The sequence below is a fragment of the Lactuca serriola genome, chromosome 4, assembly GCF_051521515.1.
Source record: "Lactuca serriola cultivar US96UC23 chromosome 4, Lser_US96UC23_V15, whole genome shotgun sequence".
In the NCBI taxonomy this organism is placed as follows: domain Eukaryota; kingdom Viridiplantae; phylum Streptophyta; class Magnoliopsida; order Asterales; family Asteraceae; genus Lactuca; species Lactuca serriola.
Window position 1 is genome coordinate 148,848,845 of NC_136411.1, and position 16,275 is coordinate 148,865,119.

The 16,275-nt window shown below is 34.3% G+C and overlaps 1 protein-coding gene across 1 annotated transcript; it reads right to left on the minus strand.

Moving 5' to 3' along the window:
* Positions 1-1,119: 1,119 nt before the first annotated feature.
* LOC145102732 (putative receptor-like protein kinase At1g80640) lies at positions 1,120-4,521 on the minus strand. Its single transcript, XM_079040202.1, has 11 exons — positions 4,165-4,521; positions 3,714-3,887; positions 3,375-3,628; positions 3,158-3,290; positions 2,781-2,844; positions 2,607-2,703; positions 2,426-2,525; positions 2,222-2,340; positions 2,024-2,113; positions 1,804-1,933; positions 1,120-1,484 (listed from the first exon to the last, which is right to left on the minus strand). The coding sequence occupies exons 1-10, from the start codon at positions 4,349-4,351 to the stop codon at positions 1,811-1,813; spliced, it is 1,341 nt and encodes a 446-aa protein (XP_078896328.1). The 5' UTR covers positions 4,352-4,521; the 3' UTR covers positions 1,120-1,484; positions 1,804-1,810.
* Positions 4,522-16,275: the final 11,754 nt, after the last annotated feature.

Below are 16,275 nucleotides of genomic sequence, written 5' to 3' on the forward strand. Positions count from 1 at the left end.
ATTAATATGTCGGAATTCAAAAAACACTGTGTAAATAAATTGTACAATTTTTATAAAAAAATTATTAGGTCCAAACAGAAAATGCATGATAAACGTAATGATTTTTAAGCAATTAATCGAAAAAAAAAAAAAAAAAAAAAAAAAAAAAAAAAAAAAAAAAAACCTACATCAATCTATATTATTTTAGACTTTCATAATAACTGAATTAGAGGATATATTCTTCATTTGATTTTGCTAGCCTACATGTTTACAAAATGAAACAAAGCTCCTTCTACTTATGGCTATGATTTACATATGTATGCTTACACATACAATATTAGATAAAATTTGTTATATTTAAGTCTCTAATATGTAATTTGAAAAATGGTGAACTGCATCATCTGAATAGTCCATGTAAACACATACAAAGGCTCGTATCTCATATAAAATGTCATTTACGAAACACTTACAATATTTTGAACGTGCTAGGATTTGAACCATAAACTTTCTATGTGGAATTTCGAACTTTGTTAGGCTCCCATAATTTGTGTCCATTTAAGCGGTTTTCAACTTTACATAAGTATACACGAAATAAAAACTAGTTAACTAAATTATTTGAGCTTTTATTTTAGAACAAAAAAAAAATATAACTCAAAAATTATTTCAAGTAATGTTTAAAAGAACTCATATCTATTATAACAAAATTACTAGGTTACACATCTATTATTTGGATGTCCTTTTATCTATTTTTATAATTTCCAAAAACTTACCCTTACTTTTGCCAAACATACTCAAAGCATCTAAGCAAAGTCGTTGGCACATTACTTGAATGTATAAAAAAAAATAAAAAATTAAAAAAAATTAAAAAAAGAACATACTCACCATCACTACATAAATTTTTATGTTTTAGACACATGAAATGTATGTCTCAAAAAACACCAAAAACATGTTACTTCAAACCACATGAAACTAAACACCATCCAAACGAAAGTAACTCAAACCGGTCAAGTTACAACTTGTTGAAAGTACAATAACAGAATCTCAAACCATTATCACATCCGGTTCGAGTTTGACCCGAAAGTGACCCATAACAAAAACCACACAAAATCCAAATCAAATCATTTGACACAAAATCCAACGTGATAACATGGAGCTTTCAATCCATTAATTCAAAACAAAAACCCACTGAAAAGTCGCATAATGAGGATGCTTTGTTGGCCTGTACATAAAATAAATAAAAAAAAAAAACACAAAAGAGCCCATGTACTACTTCTAATCTTCTTCTATTACATTAAATGTTAACTCATGTACATCGTACTCTCTTGTTCCAAAAAAATTATTACTATGACGTATGACCCCTCTCTTCACATCTTTAGATCAGATTTTTTGACACGTGTACAAAAGAAACACTCGTACCTCATAACACACAGCTATTGTAGCACCCACAAAAACATCATTAGATACCCAAAATGATAAATGAGATGGAGCCAATGTTCACGAGTTTCCTACAAATATTTTAATAAAATTCATTTAGATAATGTATGAGATAGTTAAATTCTATTGGAAAATGTAAAAAGTTATTTGTCATTCTTCTCGTGTTAAAATTTAACATTGTGAAATTTGTTTTTTTTTTGTAATGTAAAAGGTAAAATGTTATTTAGTTTCATTTAAAAACGTTTATTTAATTTAGAAAAGAAAACACTTTATCCAGATATCCTTACTCTTTTATACAGATACACATCATTACTCATTCAGTCACCCTAAGTCAAAAAGGATATACCCATAAATAATTTTATCAAACACAAGGGTAAAACAGTCATTTACTTGGTTTTTAAGCTCTTAATGATCCTCCAAGCTCAACAGGTACCAATGGAATGAATGAATGCAATACATCTGTTATCAATGGCCTGTAACTCGGTTCAGGTTGAACACAAAGCACAGCTACAGCAGCAACCTATAATTTCATTAAAATGTTAAATAAATTAAAAAATAAATCAACTTTTAACTTTTTTTTCTTTTTTTTTTTTAAGTATATAATACTAACTTGATATAAATGCTTCAAGTCCATTGTATCTCTAATCACAGGGTCAACAATATTTGGAAGCTTTGATCTGTCTGTTAGCTGAGGAACCGCCTGTTTATCAAATTAATTGTTTCTTAATTAATATCTTGTGATTTTTTATTTAATAAAATAAGTTATGTTAACATTAACATTAACATTAGCATAAAATAAAATCGTTACCCATGTGACAATAGATTGAAATAAAGAAGGTGACATTTTCTCCACAGGTCTTTTCCCTATTAAAAGCTCAAGAAGTATAACTCCAAATGCATACACATCACTTTTATCAGTGAGTTTACCTATAACAACAACATTTAATAATCTTAAAAAAGAATAATTTAATTAAAGGGTTACGATTTTATATTATTAAATCATAATTCATACCATCTGATAAATATTCAGGGGCCACATAACCTGAAGCTCCCGAAAGCTTTACTTTGTTTTTGACATGAAACTCAGTGGTAGCAAGTCCAAAATCAGATATCTGAATTTTTATTAAATCCAATTAGATAAAGAAATTAAATTATAATAGATTATTGATAAATATTTATATAAAGGATCTTACTTTAGCATTGAAGTTGGAATCTAGCAAAATGTTTGATGATTTGAGATCTCTGTGAATTACAGGTGGGTTGCATCGTTCATGAAGATACTCTAATCCTCTGTTTAAATTTTTTTTTTTTGAATTATTAATTTAGATTTAAAAATAAACGTAATCTAGAAAAATAAATGTGGATACCTTGCGATATCAAGTGCAACTTTCATTCTACGATGCCATGTTAAAGCCGATCCATGAGAAGGTCCTAATGGTATTGAATAAGAAAAAGGTTAAAATTGTAATTTTACAAATTACTAGTTGCGTTTTCCCATAATGTTTAATAAACTTGTTTGTATACACCTTGTGTCATTTTAGATAATCACTACCTTTAACAAGAACAAACAATAATGGAATGATGGCAAAACTGTAAAATGTAATAAAAAAAAAACATTCTTACAAATAGTCCAAAAGTTATTCATTTTTAAAAAAAGTAGTTTTTTTTTTATTCTTTTTGTTTATGCCTTTATGGCTTATGCTCTCTTTAACATGAAAAGCAAAAGTAGTAAAAGAAACTTTACCATGCAATTGGGATTCTAAAGAGCCTTGATGCATCATTTCATACACCAAAAATCTATTCTCATCATGAATGCAATAACCCAAAAGATTGATGATATTTTGATGCTTCAATTTGCCTAACCAATCTACAGCATTCTGTAAACAGAACCCAATGAATTACAGTAAATTCAAAAAGGGTATAATTGTAATTTCATGAGGATTAAAAGTGTAAAGTGTTACCTCAAATCCTCTTTGGGTATCTGGACCTCTACCATGGAGTCTTTTCACAGCTGCAACAAAATGATCATTGAATCGAGCTTTATAAATATGTCCAGATGAATCTACACGAACGATATGATCTTCATGAAAATCGTTTGTTGCAGAAATCAACCATTCGTAGTCGATAACAGTTGCAGAGCCCTTTCTACCGGTTGTGATTCTTGTAGGGGTAAATTTGTCCAAGATTGGACCCAATGATAACCCTTTTGAAGAATCTATATGAATATGATGTGATAATAATATTAGGAAAAGGTAAGTTTTTTTTGGAATGTTTTAGTCAGTAAAAAAGATTAAAGATACCTTGGCCTTTTGGGGGTTTGTTGATATTGAGGGGTTCTGTATTCTTTTGTTTAAAGATCCAGAAACAGAATAAGAACAGCAAGATTGCAGCAAGGAGAGTTGAAGCGATGATGAGTGCGATAAGAATCGTCGTGTTCAAATCCTCATGGTGAACGACTTTGATTTCTGATACTCCTGTTTAAACATAATCGTTTAGCTAAAGCGAGTGTCACAGTGATTGCGAACCCATTTTGATGAAATTATACGTAAAACATATCATCGAGAGGTGATGATACAAGCGTATTACAGGTGAGTCATATCATCGAACAGATGGAGTGCATTTTACTCGAGATTAACAAGGGACTCATCAGTTCAAAACTAGAGTGTGATTTACAGTGACGAATCACAAACGTAAAAGAAGATTCGATTTTTTTTTAATTTATGGAAAACTAATGATTTTAGTGAGATTTACCTGGAGAGTGAGCTTCATTGTCCGTGGGTATGCGAGAAAATGGAGGCTTTTTCTCGGTAGGAAGAACAGGATCAGCAATGGAGGAGAGAGGAGGGTACGTCCTGATAGCTTCAGTTGGCTCTAAAACTACGACTAAAGAGGACAAAATCCAAATGGGAATCATCCAATTCTTCGAAAGAAAATTCATTCCCAAAATTTGCTAACAGTTTTCAAGAATCTTTTAGGAACATGAAGGAAGTAACAGTTGTGGAGAGACAATAGAAGGGAAGGTGAACATTTAGGATATCTTGTGTTTGGTCTTGATTTTAAATCGGAAACCCACTCTAAATAGTAAATCCTGTTAAATCTCCATCTTCTCTTTCCTGTATTTGTCTCCATCTATTATAGATCTCTATATAAAATTCTTTGTTTTCTTTAAACCTTAATAAATAAAATAAAGGATACAAATAAAATCAGGGATAAGCATTTGGACAAAGAACCGGTCGGAACCGGATAAAACCGATCGGATCGGGATCGAGATCGGGACAATATTCTTATGGATATGTGGAACCGGGAATCGGTAGGGACCGGTCATTGGACCGGGTCCAAAACCAGGAACCGAACCGGACCAGCTTTTTTTTTCAACAATAAATCGCAATCTGACTTTTTCTTAAAATGTTTATATCTTACGAATTTGAAGTGTGATTGATATTATTATTTTTCCTACATGTTATTTAGGTTTTGAAGATAATTTTAGACTATAAAATCTTTTGATTTGGTTAAAAACTGAATGAGTTACAAGCCCTACAAGGAAGCATATGAAATTAGACTTTTTATTTTCTATTTCAGTACTAAAACATAATCTGATTTTTTCTTAAAATGTTCATATCTCACTCAGTTGAAGTGGGATTGAGATGATTCTTTTTTCTACATGCTATTTAGGTTTTGTAGATAATTTTAGTCTATAAAAACGTTTGATTTATTTAAAAATTGAATGAGTTATAAGTCCAACAAAGAAACATATCAAAACAATTTTTTTTTTCTGTTTCAGCATTAAAATGTAATCTGACTTTTTTGTTAATGTGCATATCTCACTTATTTTAAGTTGTATTGATCTGACTATAAAAACGTTTTATTCAGTTAAAAATCGAATGAATTACAAGCCCCACAAGGAAGCATATCAAATTAGACTTTTTTTCTGTTTCAGCACTTAAACATAATCTGATTTTTTTTGTTAAAATTTGCATATCTCACTCATTTTACGTTGTATTCACCTGATTTTTTTCCTAAATGTTATTTAGGTTTTGTAGTTAATTTTAGACTATAAAAGCTCTTAATTTTTTTAAAAACTGAATGAGTTACATGCCTTGGAATATAGCATACCAAATCTGTTTTTTTTTCAGCAACATACAAGAAAGTTTGATTGTATTTTCTTTGTTCTTTTTGATAGATCCGGAAAAAACCGAAACCGTAGCTGAAATATTTTTTAAAATACGCTGTTATTTCTCAATGATTGGTTCTCAGATTGAAGACCCGGCAAGAACCGGCGATCCGGTTCAGTTCCTATTTACCACCAAGTTTTGTTCCAATTCGGGTCGGGCCGGTTTCGATGTTTATCCCTAGATACATTATGGTTCTTAAAGTACTTGATTAAGTAATCTAACAAGTATGAGTGAGACTGAGCATTTTAAATAAAATAATTTGTTTTTATTTTTTTTAAATAATCATCTTTTTCCGAATGCTCCATTTTGGACTACTGTTTTCACTTCGAAAGCTCCATGTTTGATTTTCAAATTCCAAAATTATTTTTTGGTTTTTTTCCAATTTTTATTTTTGAAAAAATATCTTCACTTATGTTTGAAATGTTTATTTCGAAGCGTTTTAATGTCATTGTTTTCCAATAAAATGGTTGATTTTATGTACTAATATCGTATATAGTTAACATTTGTTTGTTTAACTCTTTTGTTAGATTTAAGTAAAAAGAAATTTTTTTTTCTTGAAATTTCAAAATTGTTTATCGGCTTTCAAACTTCTTCTTGAAATTTTTGGAGTTTTTTTTGTCGAAAGCCAAAATTTTAGTCCGGAATCCGAAATATTGGTCCGAAATCTGAAATGTTGGTCCGGAGTCTGAAATGTATTTTTTTTGTGAGAAAAAATATTTTTTCTTGGTCAAGAATGTTCATTCCGGACCACATGGTTATTTTGGCTAAAAATAATTTTTTAGGTTATTTTTTCTAATACATTAAATTATGGTTAGATTACTTAATTTCTCAAAAAAAAATTATTATATCTCTTGTTTAGATTTATGACTTGTGTTATTATAAATGTTGGATTAAGGTCTCTAATGTCCTAACTAAATTGGTATAATGTTGATGAATAAAACTAAAGTCATTTTTGAGTTACCCTCGTAATCAAGAAATTGTCTACATTGATTTTAGAGAGAGATTAATGTTTTATTAGTATATTATATGACTAACAGAAATAGTTATATTTAATTTGGAATTAATCAGAATTAACTATAGAATTAACTATGGGTTAATTATAATTAATCAAAAGTTGAAGGACTATAGTTGTAATTGTTCAAAAGCTGAGCAGAGAAGAGGTTCTAGAACCCTGTGGGAGGGTTTGGAGGCTCCTCTTGAAGTCTTCTAGAAGCCTTCATAAAGATAATTAAGGAACTAGATAATTACCCTATTTGAAATAATATTATGTTATGTTCAAATTAGGGTTTCTAGGTGTTAACTAATCAGCTACAAATAGAGCCTTAAACTTGGAGTTTTCGGCCAATGCAATCAGATATACCATAGCCAAAAATTGTCTGTCTCTCCCCTCTCTCCTAAATCTTCTAGGGTTCTTGTGTTGTGGGTATGAACCATTAGAGACTTGCACACAATTAAAGCTAGTTTTCAAAAGACTACTTGATTGATCAAAGGCTTTGTTCACGATAACAAATTAGATGTATGTTATTATCCTTGTGAATTTCGATTTCAATTAGGGTTTAGATTTTGTTGTTCAATAACATGTTGCTTCAATAGAGTTATGACATAGATCCAATTAGTTTACATGTATCCTTAAGAGTTTAAGGTATTTTCCGCATTATGTAAAACCCATCATTAGACACATCATCAAAATGACCAAAATAAGAAAAAATACATCATTAAAAACTATTTATTAGTTTTTTTGTTGCAATATAACCATTGGTTTCACCAAATTAAAAGTTACAAAATTAATGTTTTGATAAAAAAAAAAAAAACAATTTCGAAAAGTAGGTGCACTTTAATTTTGTGAAATATATTTTCTTAGGGTTTTATATAGAAAAGTCTCATAACTTTGGGAAATTTTTTATAATGTCTTAAGAAAAATTGAATAGAAAAGTTTCGATTATTTAATATTTTTATCCAAACTAACAAAAAATTCCTTATTTTTTTATTTTAATAGGAAATGATAGATTATCGTGTAAAATTAAATAATCATAATTTTTCTGTTAAAAAAAATTCCCAAAATAATAGGACCTATGTAGATAAAACTTTATTTCCTCTGAACAAAAGTTAATCATCTAACTATAATTTTTGCAAGATTTTTATTTCTTTTTAGTTATGTCCAGAATTTAGATTTACAATATTTAGTTATGTAAACAAATGTAGTTTAACAGAGAAATAATAGAAACTTTAAATTTATTTTGACAATTTTGACGTTCTAATTTTTCAAACTATGACTACAAACCAATGTTCTAAATAACGTTAGGTGTGACTTGGTGACAATGTCAAGCTTCAAGTTTTTACGAACCGTGACAAGCTATGTCACTTGTAAGACGTCAATTTTTATATAATTAATAATTTTATATATGATATCTATTATTATTATTATTATTATTATTATTATTATATATATATATATATATATATATATATATATATATATATATATATATATAACTTAAGACGACATTTTGTTAAAGCTTGACGTCAAGTACAAGCCTTAAAGCCATGACGATCTTTTTAGAACATTGCTACAAACTCAACACAAAAGAATAAGGGCGATACATATAAGACCTTGACTAGGATTCAAAGGCCGTGTTAAACAACTACCACCGGTGATGTCCGTATGAAAAATGTCATGAATAATTTTTAGACATAAGAAGGCATTATAGTATCCCGACAATATTATGTTGTAACATCTGAGTTCCCGCTACATAATTTATTCTAGTTTTTATTTTGCTTTATTCGTTGAAAATCTAACATCTGAGAATTATCTGGTGGGTGTGGCGTGCCTATTTATTTGGCGCGACACGTCCAGAACCATGGGTTGATCGTTTTACTTAGGGTTTTGTGAGTATTTGTGTTTTAGTGGGTTTGGAGTGAAGTATTCTTGAAAGATTGAGTTTTGGAACTTTGCAAAAAAATATCTCAACTTTCATCTATCGTCTAAACCTTTGTAAGTTACAATGATCCTTGCTTTATTGTATTTAATCTTTGGATTTATGAGATAATTGTATTTTGGTCCCTTTAATGGTTTAATCTTTGGAGTTTGGACAACTCCATCACCTTAGAATTGTATTAGACTTCATATCTAACATTTTGGTTGAGTTTATAGAGCTTGCATGAGCTCTATTTACTTCATGCTTGAAGTCAATGGAATCTTGGACTTTTAGGAAACTAGGGATCTAAATCTAGTTAGTATGGGGTGTTTGAACGGATAAAGTTGGAAACTTTATGTAACGTCCCAAAATTTCAAGGTAAAATTTTCATTTTTAATTAAACAATATAACGCCATTTGGTAATAGCAATCATTCAAAAGTGTATTAATGTAAAACACTTATCAAAGTACAATCCAAAAATCATAAAGTTACGGAAACATAGGTGGATGCAGTGCAGTCAAGTCGGGCCCTTCCCTTTTGTACCGAAAGTACCTGAAAACACAAACAATAAACCGTAAGCACAAAGCTTCGTGGCCCAAAATACCACTTACAATTTGGCCTACCCCTCACATTGGGCTCAATTCACATATTGGGCCCATTACACCATAATGGGCCTATCCCTACCTAACCAATGGGGCTAGCCCGATCATACAAATGCAAAAGTCACAAAGACTGTTAGCACCCTACATAACATACAATGGTCCTAGCCCTTCCTGATCCATGGGCCTAACCCAGCATACAAAAGGGCCTAACCAACCATACCATGCAAGAGTCATAAAGATAACTAGCATAACATATCCTAGTGGGCCGGCATTGGTGCCTTCGATCCATGAGTACGGTGAGGAAACTCACCTAAATCATAATGTCGACTTTAGCTAAATACTCTCCTGCCAAAAGACGGGTGCTTGACACCTCCTATCAATCCACACAAGATAAACCCTAAGTCTACCTTCTAAAAGTAGAATCTTGACCCAAAAGTTAAAGCAAGTCAAAATTCAACGATCAAAGTCAAAGTCAACAGCCCAAAGTCAACTTGCCCATTCTCACGCTGCGACCCATCCTTGGTCATCTTGTGAGATCCCAATCAGTCTGATTCCAACTCATCTTGACCCATCCTGGCCAACTCAGTCAATAAAAGTCAACGGAGCTGCCCTCATGTCTTTAGAAACCTTCTCTCATGGCGTGAGCTTTAAGACGATAACCATAAACGGGTTCACTCATCCCTCACATTGTGACACCCCCATGTCTCACGTCATAAGAGCAATATGAAGCAAAAAGTCCATATTTTAAGTCCTTAATCTATTAAGCCTTGCACTCCAACTTTCTAGATGGTCTGATAACTTCTAAATACACAATAAAGTCGATGCTTTTAAGACATACATGTCCAATACATGTCTAGATCTCATTTAGGTCCAAAGTTTAAGAAAAAGACATCCAACTTTCATTCAAGGTTCCAAAACTCAAGAAGTCCCTAGATTTGAACTCCAAGACATCCCTAAGGCCCTCATAACACATAAAGTTGTCAAATTTATGGTTTCTATTCATTCCAACATGCACAGCCAAAAAGAAAAGTGGGACAAAACTTAGATCTAGCCTTATAGAACCATAAAGGTAGAAGCTTTATCACTTACAATGGTCCAGAAACAATGTAAGGTGATGTAGATGATGATTCCTTGCAAGCCACAACATAATACCACCTTCTTCTTCTTTCCTCTTTCTTCCAATCCTAGAAAATCTCCAAAACCACCAAAGATCAAACAAGGATGGGCACTAGGGTTTTTCTGGGGTGAAAGAGGGTTTGGGGCTAATAAGAAACCCTAAATAAGGTTATAGATGCTTAAATACGAAGGAAACCCTAAAAGATCATGGGCTTTGTAATGACGTGAAAATTTAAAACAATTTTTCATTTTTAAAATGCATACTCTTCATAACATATCTTATAAAAATATGTCACACCCCCGAACCAGACGGCGGAAACGTCCGAGGGCTGTTGTGACTCGATTGAATACCATCACAATGAATATACATGAATCATAACATCATTCGTCACCATGCATTGAAATGTTACAACCATCAGTGTTTACGTTCAGTACATTGTTTTTACACATTACAATTCCAAAACATAAACTGTTCGATATTAATTAAACAAAACATCATGATATCACTGGGTACATTTTCTTCGATTTACCTGTTACCTGAGAATACAAGTATTTTGGAAAAACGACAACATATGAAATGTTGGTGAGTTCATAAGTAATGTTTGAAAAGTAATGATGTGTATCATTTTGAAAACCACCAGAAAATCCGATATTTTCTGAAAAGATTACTGTAAGTAAGAAAAAGTGTGAAGATCCGTAAGTATGCTTGTTTATTTCTCTAAGTGTGAATAATTGTTAGACTTGGTATGCATCACATAGGTGTAAGTGTTGAAATCCCTAGGAAAACCCGATGTTTTCCTAATACTTTAAATTACGCGTTTTATATATTGTTATGTCGTTGCGACGTGTGTATTCGATAATTCCAGGTGACATTGGATTAATTATGGGTCGTGAGTTATTATAATCACGCATTAATGAAAATGACTAGGTTACAACTATACAAACGACCCCTTAGGCGTCGTCCGTACTACCCACTTAATCCAACCACCCTGACTTCTCATAGCCCCACAACCTAGGAGAAAAGAGGGTGCGAAGCCCCCCGTTATTTCCATGAGTCGTTCAAGGCTATCGTGAATGCGAAAGGCCCTTGACCCGACTCGCATTTGACTTCACTAGCAGTACCAAAGGACCCTTGGGGCCCAACAGCACAAAAGCTATTGAAAGTCCTTTTACACGGAGTTAGGTCGTATAAGACCCAACAACATGTAAGCGCATTTCCTTCGGGCCTAAAGATCATGTCATTGGGCTAGCTAGGCCCAACAAGCATGATTTGAAACTTTCGGGCCCAAAGATGGTGTATCGACGTCTGGTGAATTCCCACGTGTGTATTGATTTCCCGTAAATTTTCGCGTGTGTATTGAAGTATCATCGTTTATTGATTTTTGATTCGTTATTGATTCGAGACCGAATCAATTCGTTTGGTAACGATTCTTGGTGTTGAAGGTGTATTACGTTTCACCGGTAGTCGTGGTACTCGTATTTTATCTTAAAGGATTTATTGTTTTAAACATTAGAATTTTTCTTTTTGAAGCCCCTTCTTGGATAAATTTACACTTTTAACCCTTCATATAAAAGAATTTCCATTTTAGTCCTTAAACCATTTTTCTTGACACTTTAGTATCAAAACTTGTTGAAAAGATATTTTTCAGCCCAAATTTACTTGAAAAACAGTTTTAGTCCCTCAAAATGAAATTTTCTCAGTTGAAACCTCTATTTTCGCAATTTTTACAATTTTGACCCAAAATGGAAATTTTTTGCATCTTTGGTCCCTTTTAAATTTGAAAGGCATTTTTAACCCTTGAAATGAACTTGGTACACTAGTAGTCCCCTGTTTTACAGAAATGTGCAGTTTCAGCCCCTCCAAATTAAAAATCTCGCAATTTGGGCTTTATTGGGCCAAAAAGTTCATTTTTGGCCCATTATGTTTAAAAATTCACATTTTAACCCTTCAAAAGAGTAAATTTTCAGAAAATACATTTTAGAAACTGTTTTGACTCATCTCAACCTTCAGAATTTGTATTTTGTCGTTTTGGGCCCTTTAGTTTTGTATTTTTAGCATTTTGAGCCCAAAAATGGGTTTTAAGCCCAAAGATGTTCATATTAACCAACTTGGTTATTTTTCTAGAATTGATTTGTGTGAAATAATATAAGTTATACTTATTTCATTCAACATATTATAGATCTCGGTTTCTAAGTTCTTTTTGACTAGTACCAACACCACAATCACATAAAAACATATATATAAGCATAGAAATCACACAAAGCATACATATACTCATAGATCTACACATTTGCTTGTATTCTCCCCCACAAAACTTATAAAAACCGAAAAATAGGGGGTATGAAGCTCACCTTGAGTTGTGGTTTTGATTTGAAGAAGAAAAGGAAGAAAGTGAGGTGATTTTCGGCCCTAGCAACACCTTGATGAAGATCTCGAATTTGAGGTGATTCTAAGATGCAATATCATGATTTCATATGAGTTAAGAAGAGATTTTTGTATAGGACAAGGAGTCTAGAGTGTGGATTCAAGCATCAACTTACCTAGATGATGATTTTTGTGAAGAATCCTCCTTGCAAAGTCCTTGAATCTCGAAAATATGGAGGAGGTATGGGAGAGTTTTCTTGAGAGAAAAGTGAGTGAAATGTGTGTGTGTGCTTGAACTCGGCCGAGAGCAAGAGAGAGAGGGAGAAAAGGAAGTGCTTGCATGGGAAGATGAGATTGCATGGATGTTTGAAGTGCAAAAGCCTAGATATCCTTCATACAATAATGAGGTGGCAAGCAAAGTCAACCCCCTTTCTTCTTGGGTTTATGGTTTGGGCCGAGAGATAGGGAAGAGAGATAGGGTTTTGGGCCTTTATGTTTAAGTCCATAATGTGGAGTCCAAGTTAATAGTTTTTGTCCCATTGGCCTTTTTAGAGAAATTTACGGCCCAAATAAATGTGAATATGATTCTTATGGCCCTTTAGGGCTAATTAGGTTAGTTGTTCCCCAATGAGGTCCATTAAGGTGTCTTATTTCATTCTAGGCCCAATATGGCCCAAAATGTTAAAATGAATGAGAGTGGGTCCAATTAGAGCCCATTTAAGATTTCTAAGCCCAAGGTAGCCAAATTGGAAGCTTATTGGTCCTTTGGGCCCAATAAAGAAGTCCTAGTCCAAAATAGACTTAAACAAGAACTCCTAGGGTTTCCAATTGTTTAACAACTATTTGTAGTGCTTGTATGGTGTATTTGATTGAAATTTTGTTGTCATAAAGTAAGCATCATACATGCTCTTATGTTTTTGGATTCATAATTTAACTTAAGTGTTGTAGTTACAAGGCACAAAAATTCCTGATTGTGACAAAATATCTTTTATTTAATTACAAAGCACAACTCCATTATTAATCCAAGATCCTCTATCTCTTTCTCTGGTGTGTACAATCAAGCCGGTGTCGTCCCGCGATCCAAACAAGAAAACCTAAAACATATAACACATAACACGGTAAGCACGAAGCTTAGTGAGTTCCCAAAAATACCACATATAACACATATTAGCCACTCGAGGCTATAACTCTATGGACCCTCCGGTCCTAACTCTATGGGCCCTCTGGCCCTAACTCTGTGGACCCTCTGGTCCTAAGCTCGTTGGACCCTCCGGTCCAGTCTGCTTAAGCCTTCCGGCCTCATAAATCGTTGGACCCTTCGGTCTGGTCTATAAACTCTGCATAGCATAAATCACAAAGACATAATGCATAGCATGTCACATACAACAGGATAACATAATACTCAATGTAAGCACATAAGACCTTCCGGTCACACATATCTACCACTCAAGGTAAAGTATAGTGAGAAGACTCACCTCGGATGAAGAACAGCTCCTAAAAACACTGCTACCACACACCGGCCTCTAACTCTGTGCCAAACCCACAATTATCACAATTAGGAGCTAAGTCCAACCTCTCACTATTTGGGTCTAAAGATAGACCACCTACCAACCCATTAATTCCCTGAACCCATTGGGCCCACCAAGGCCCAATAATCAATGGGCCCTCACACGGCCCAAAACCCCAAACAAAAAGGCAAGCCCAACCCAAGGGCCCAAAGCACATACATAGCTTCTCTAATCCAAGGCTCTATTGCGTGAAGCCTGAACCCCAGGCCCAACACATCACTTAGCCCAAAAGCCCACAGAGGGGTTACGCAGGGCGTACCTCCTTTAGTACGCTCGACGTACTCAAGCATGCACAAATCTGATCGGGGACCTCATGCCAATACGCGGGGCGTACTAGAATTACACTGGGTATACTCTCAGTTTTGCTTAAATCAATTTATGGGTCTTAACCCGTTAAGACCTTAACTCATCTCTTGGATCTGGACTTCCTAACATCTCCTACTCCATAAAGCTAACGAAATTAAGCCTTTGCATGGCTGAAGAAGTCACAAGCACACAAAACACTTATTCTCTTTACCCATTAAGCTCTTATCTCATGCATAACTTGGTTCCAACACCCAAGGTCCCATTTTTATGACATTACACCACTCATAAGCTCAAAAGGGGAGGGTCTTAGTCTCTGGAGTTCAGGATCTCATCAAGTCTCCACCTTTTTGGGACAAAACCCTAAAATACCCCATTAACATACTTAAAACAAAAGAGAGGTAAAGTTTGAAGCTTTATACCTCAAAAAGAAGTTCCCATCTCAGATATGCTCAGATCTAGAAGCTTGGACTCCAACTTTTTCTTCTTCAAGGCTTCCACTTCTCCTCAAGAGCACACAAAACTCTCAAAAGCTCTTAAATACACATACAAGCTCCAAGAATGAAGGACTAGGGTTTTGGAGGGTTTGCTCTCTGAGAAAGGTGGCCAAGAATGAGGCCATCTCATTCTTTATATAGGTCCACTTAAAATATCAGGGTTTTCCTTTTGTGCCTAGTACGCCCAGCGTACTAGGTGGCTCTTGCTTAAGGAACATATGCATTTCTATGCTAAGCATACGCATACGTACGCCCAACGTACTTCGCTACCACACTTCTCCACTTTAGGGACTCATCTTGCCAAATCTTCAAACTTCCATAGCTTCTTTGATATAACTTCGATTCCAAAGATCCTTATAACCACAGAAAGGTGATGAGATGCCTTACGATTCTAGCAACTCGCCACAACCTGAGACTTCCTCATGCCTGGCTCGTGGCCCATGAGCCCTAATCATGGACAATCTGAATCAGGATGTTACAATTCTCCCCCACTTAATTAGATTTCTCCCTCGAAATCTCTTCTTATCAACACTTAGATTGAAACCAAAAACCTAAGAAGCACCAATAAAAAGGACCTCATATCCCACCACTATCTTTCTATGGATGCCTGAGTCCAAACAGGAACTCCCAAATCCAGAACCAAAATCGAATCCTCTGTCGCTAAGATACCCCTTTTTGACCTTCCCAAAATCGGAAACTATAGTCGCCTGGCCCGCCGCCAAACCGCCCACTCATGATATCACCATGATAGTCGCCCCTTGAACCTCAAACTCTGATAACTCACTGCTCCTCTGTTTTCACAAGACAAAATTCAATAATCGGCTATTGATGACTCATACCAATGTACCAAACAATCTGGATCACGCCCTAAGGAACAGAAGGGTTCACATCCCACCAGGGCTCATTTACTGAACTGCTATACTAACCCATCTGAATAGTGAATTCTCAATACTCTGCCCTCAGACACAAGAGAATAATCATGCTCGCTCAGAAGTGTCCTCGGACATAAAAATAACCATAAGCCTCAGCTCCATTTCACATACCCCTTTTTAAAATTGTGCACCAGGTCCGAACTCGACCCAACCGTTGAACCCCCAAGGTCCATTGCATTATTTCAACCGTCCCAATGGTTCCCTTCTCATAATAACTACCTCGGCCCATTGTGACACACAAGTCATGAAATTCGCCTTACCCCACGCGAATGCTACACTCCCAACTGAAGGTCGACTCAGCCCCGACCTATGTCGTTCACTGCTCATAGTTCCATGCATCTCGCGGTACTTCCCGTACTCGAGTACTGACCTACACAGGTCTAAGACATCAG

Bases quoted from the DNA above. Each gene is read 5' to 3' on its own strand.
- LOC145102732 (XM_079040202.1), bottom strand. From the start codon at position 4,351: ATGAATTTTCTTTCGAAGAATTGGATGATTCCCATTTGGATTTTGTCC. The intron at 3,629-3,713 runs GTATCTTTAATC...ATATTCATATAG, and splicing joins CAAACCCCCAAAAGGCCAAG to ATTCTTCAAAAGGGTTATCA. The intron at 2,114-2,221 runs GTAACGATTTTA...TTTGATAAACAG, and splicing joins TTCAATCTATTGTCACATGG to GCGGTTCCTCAGCTAACAGA.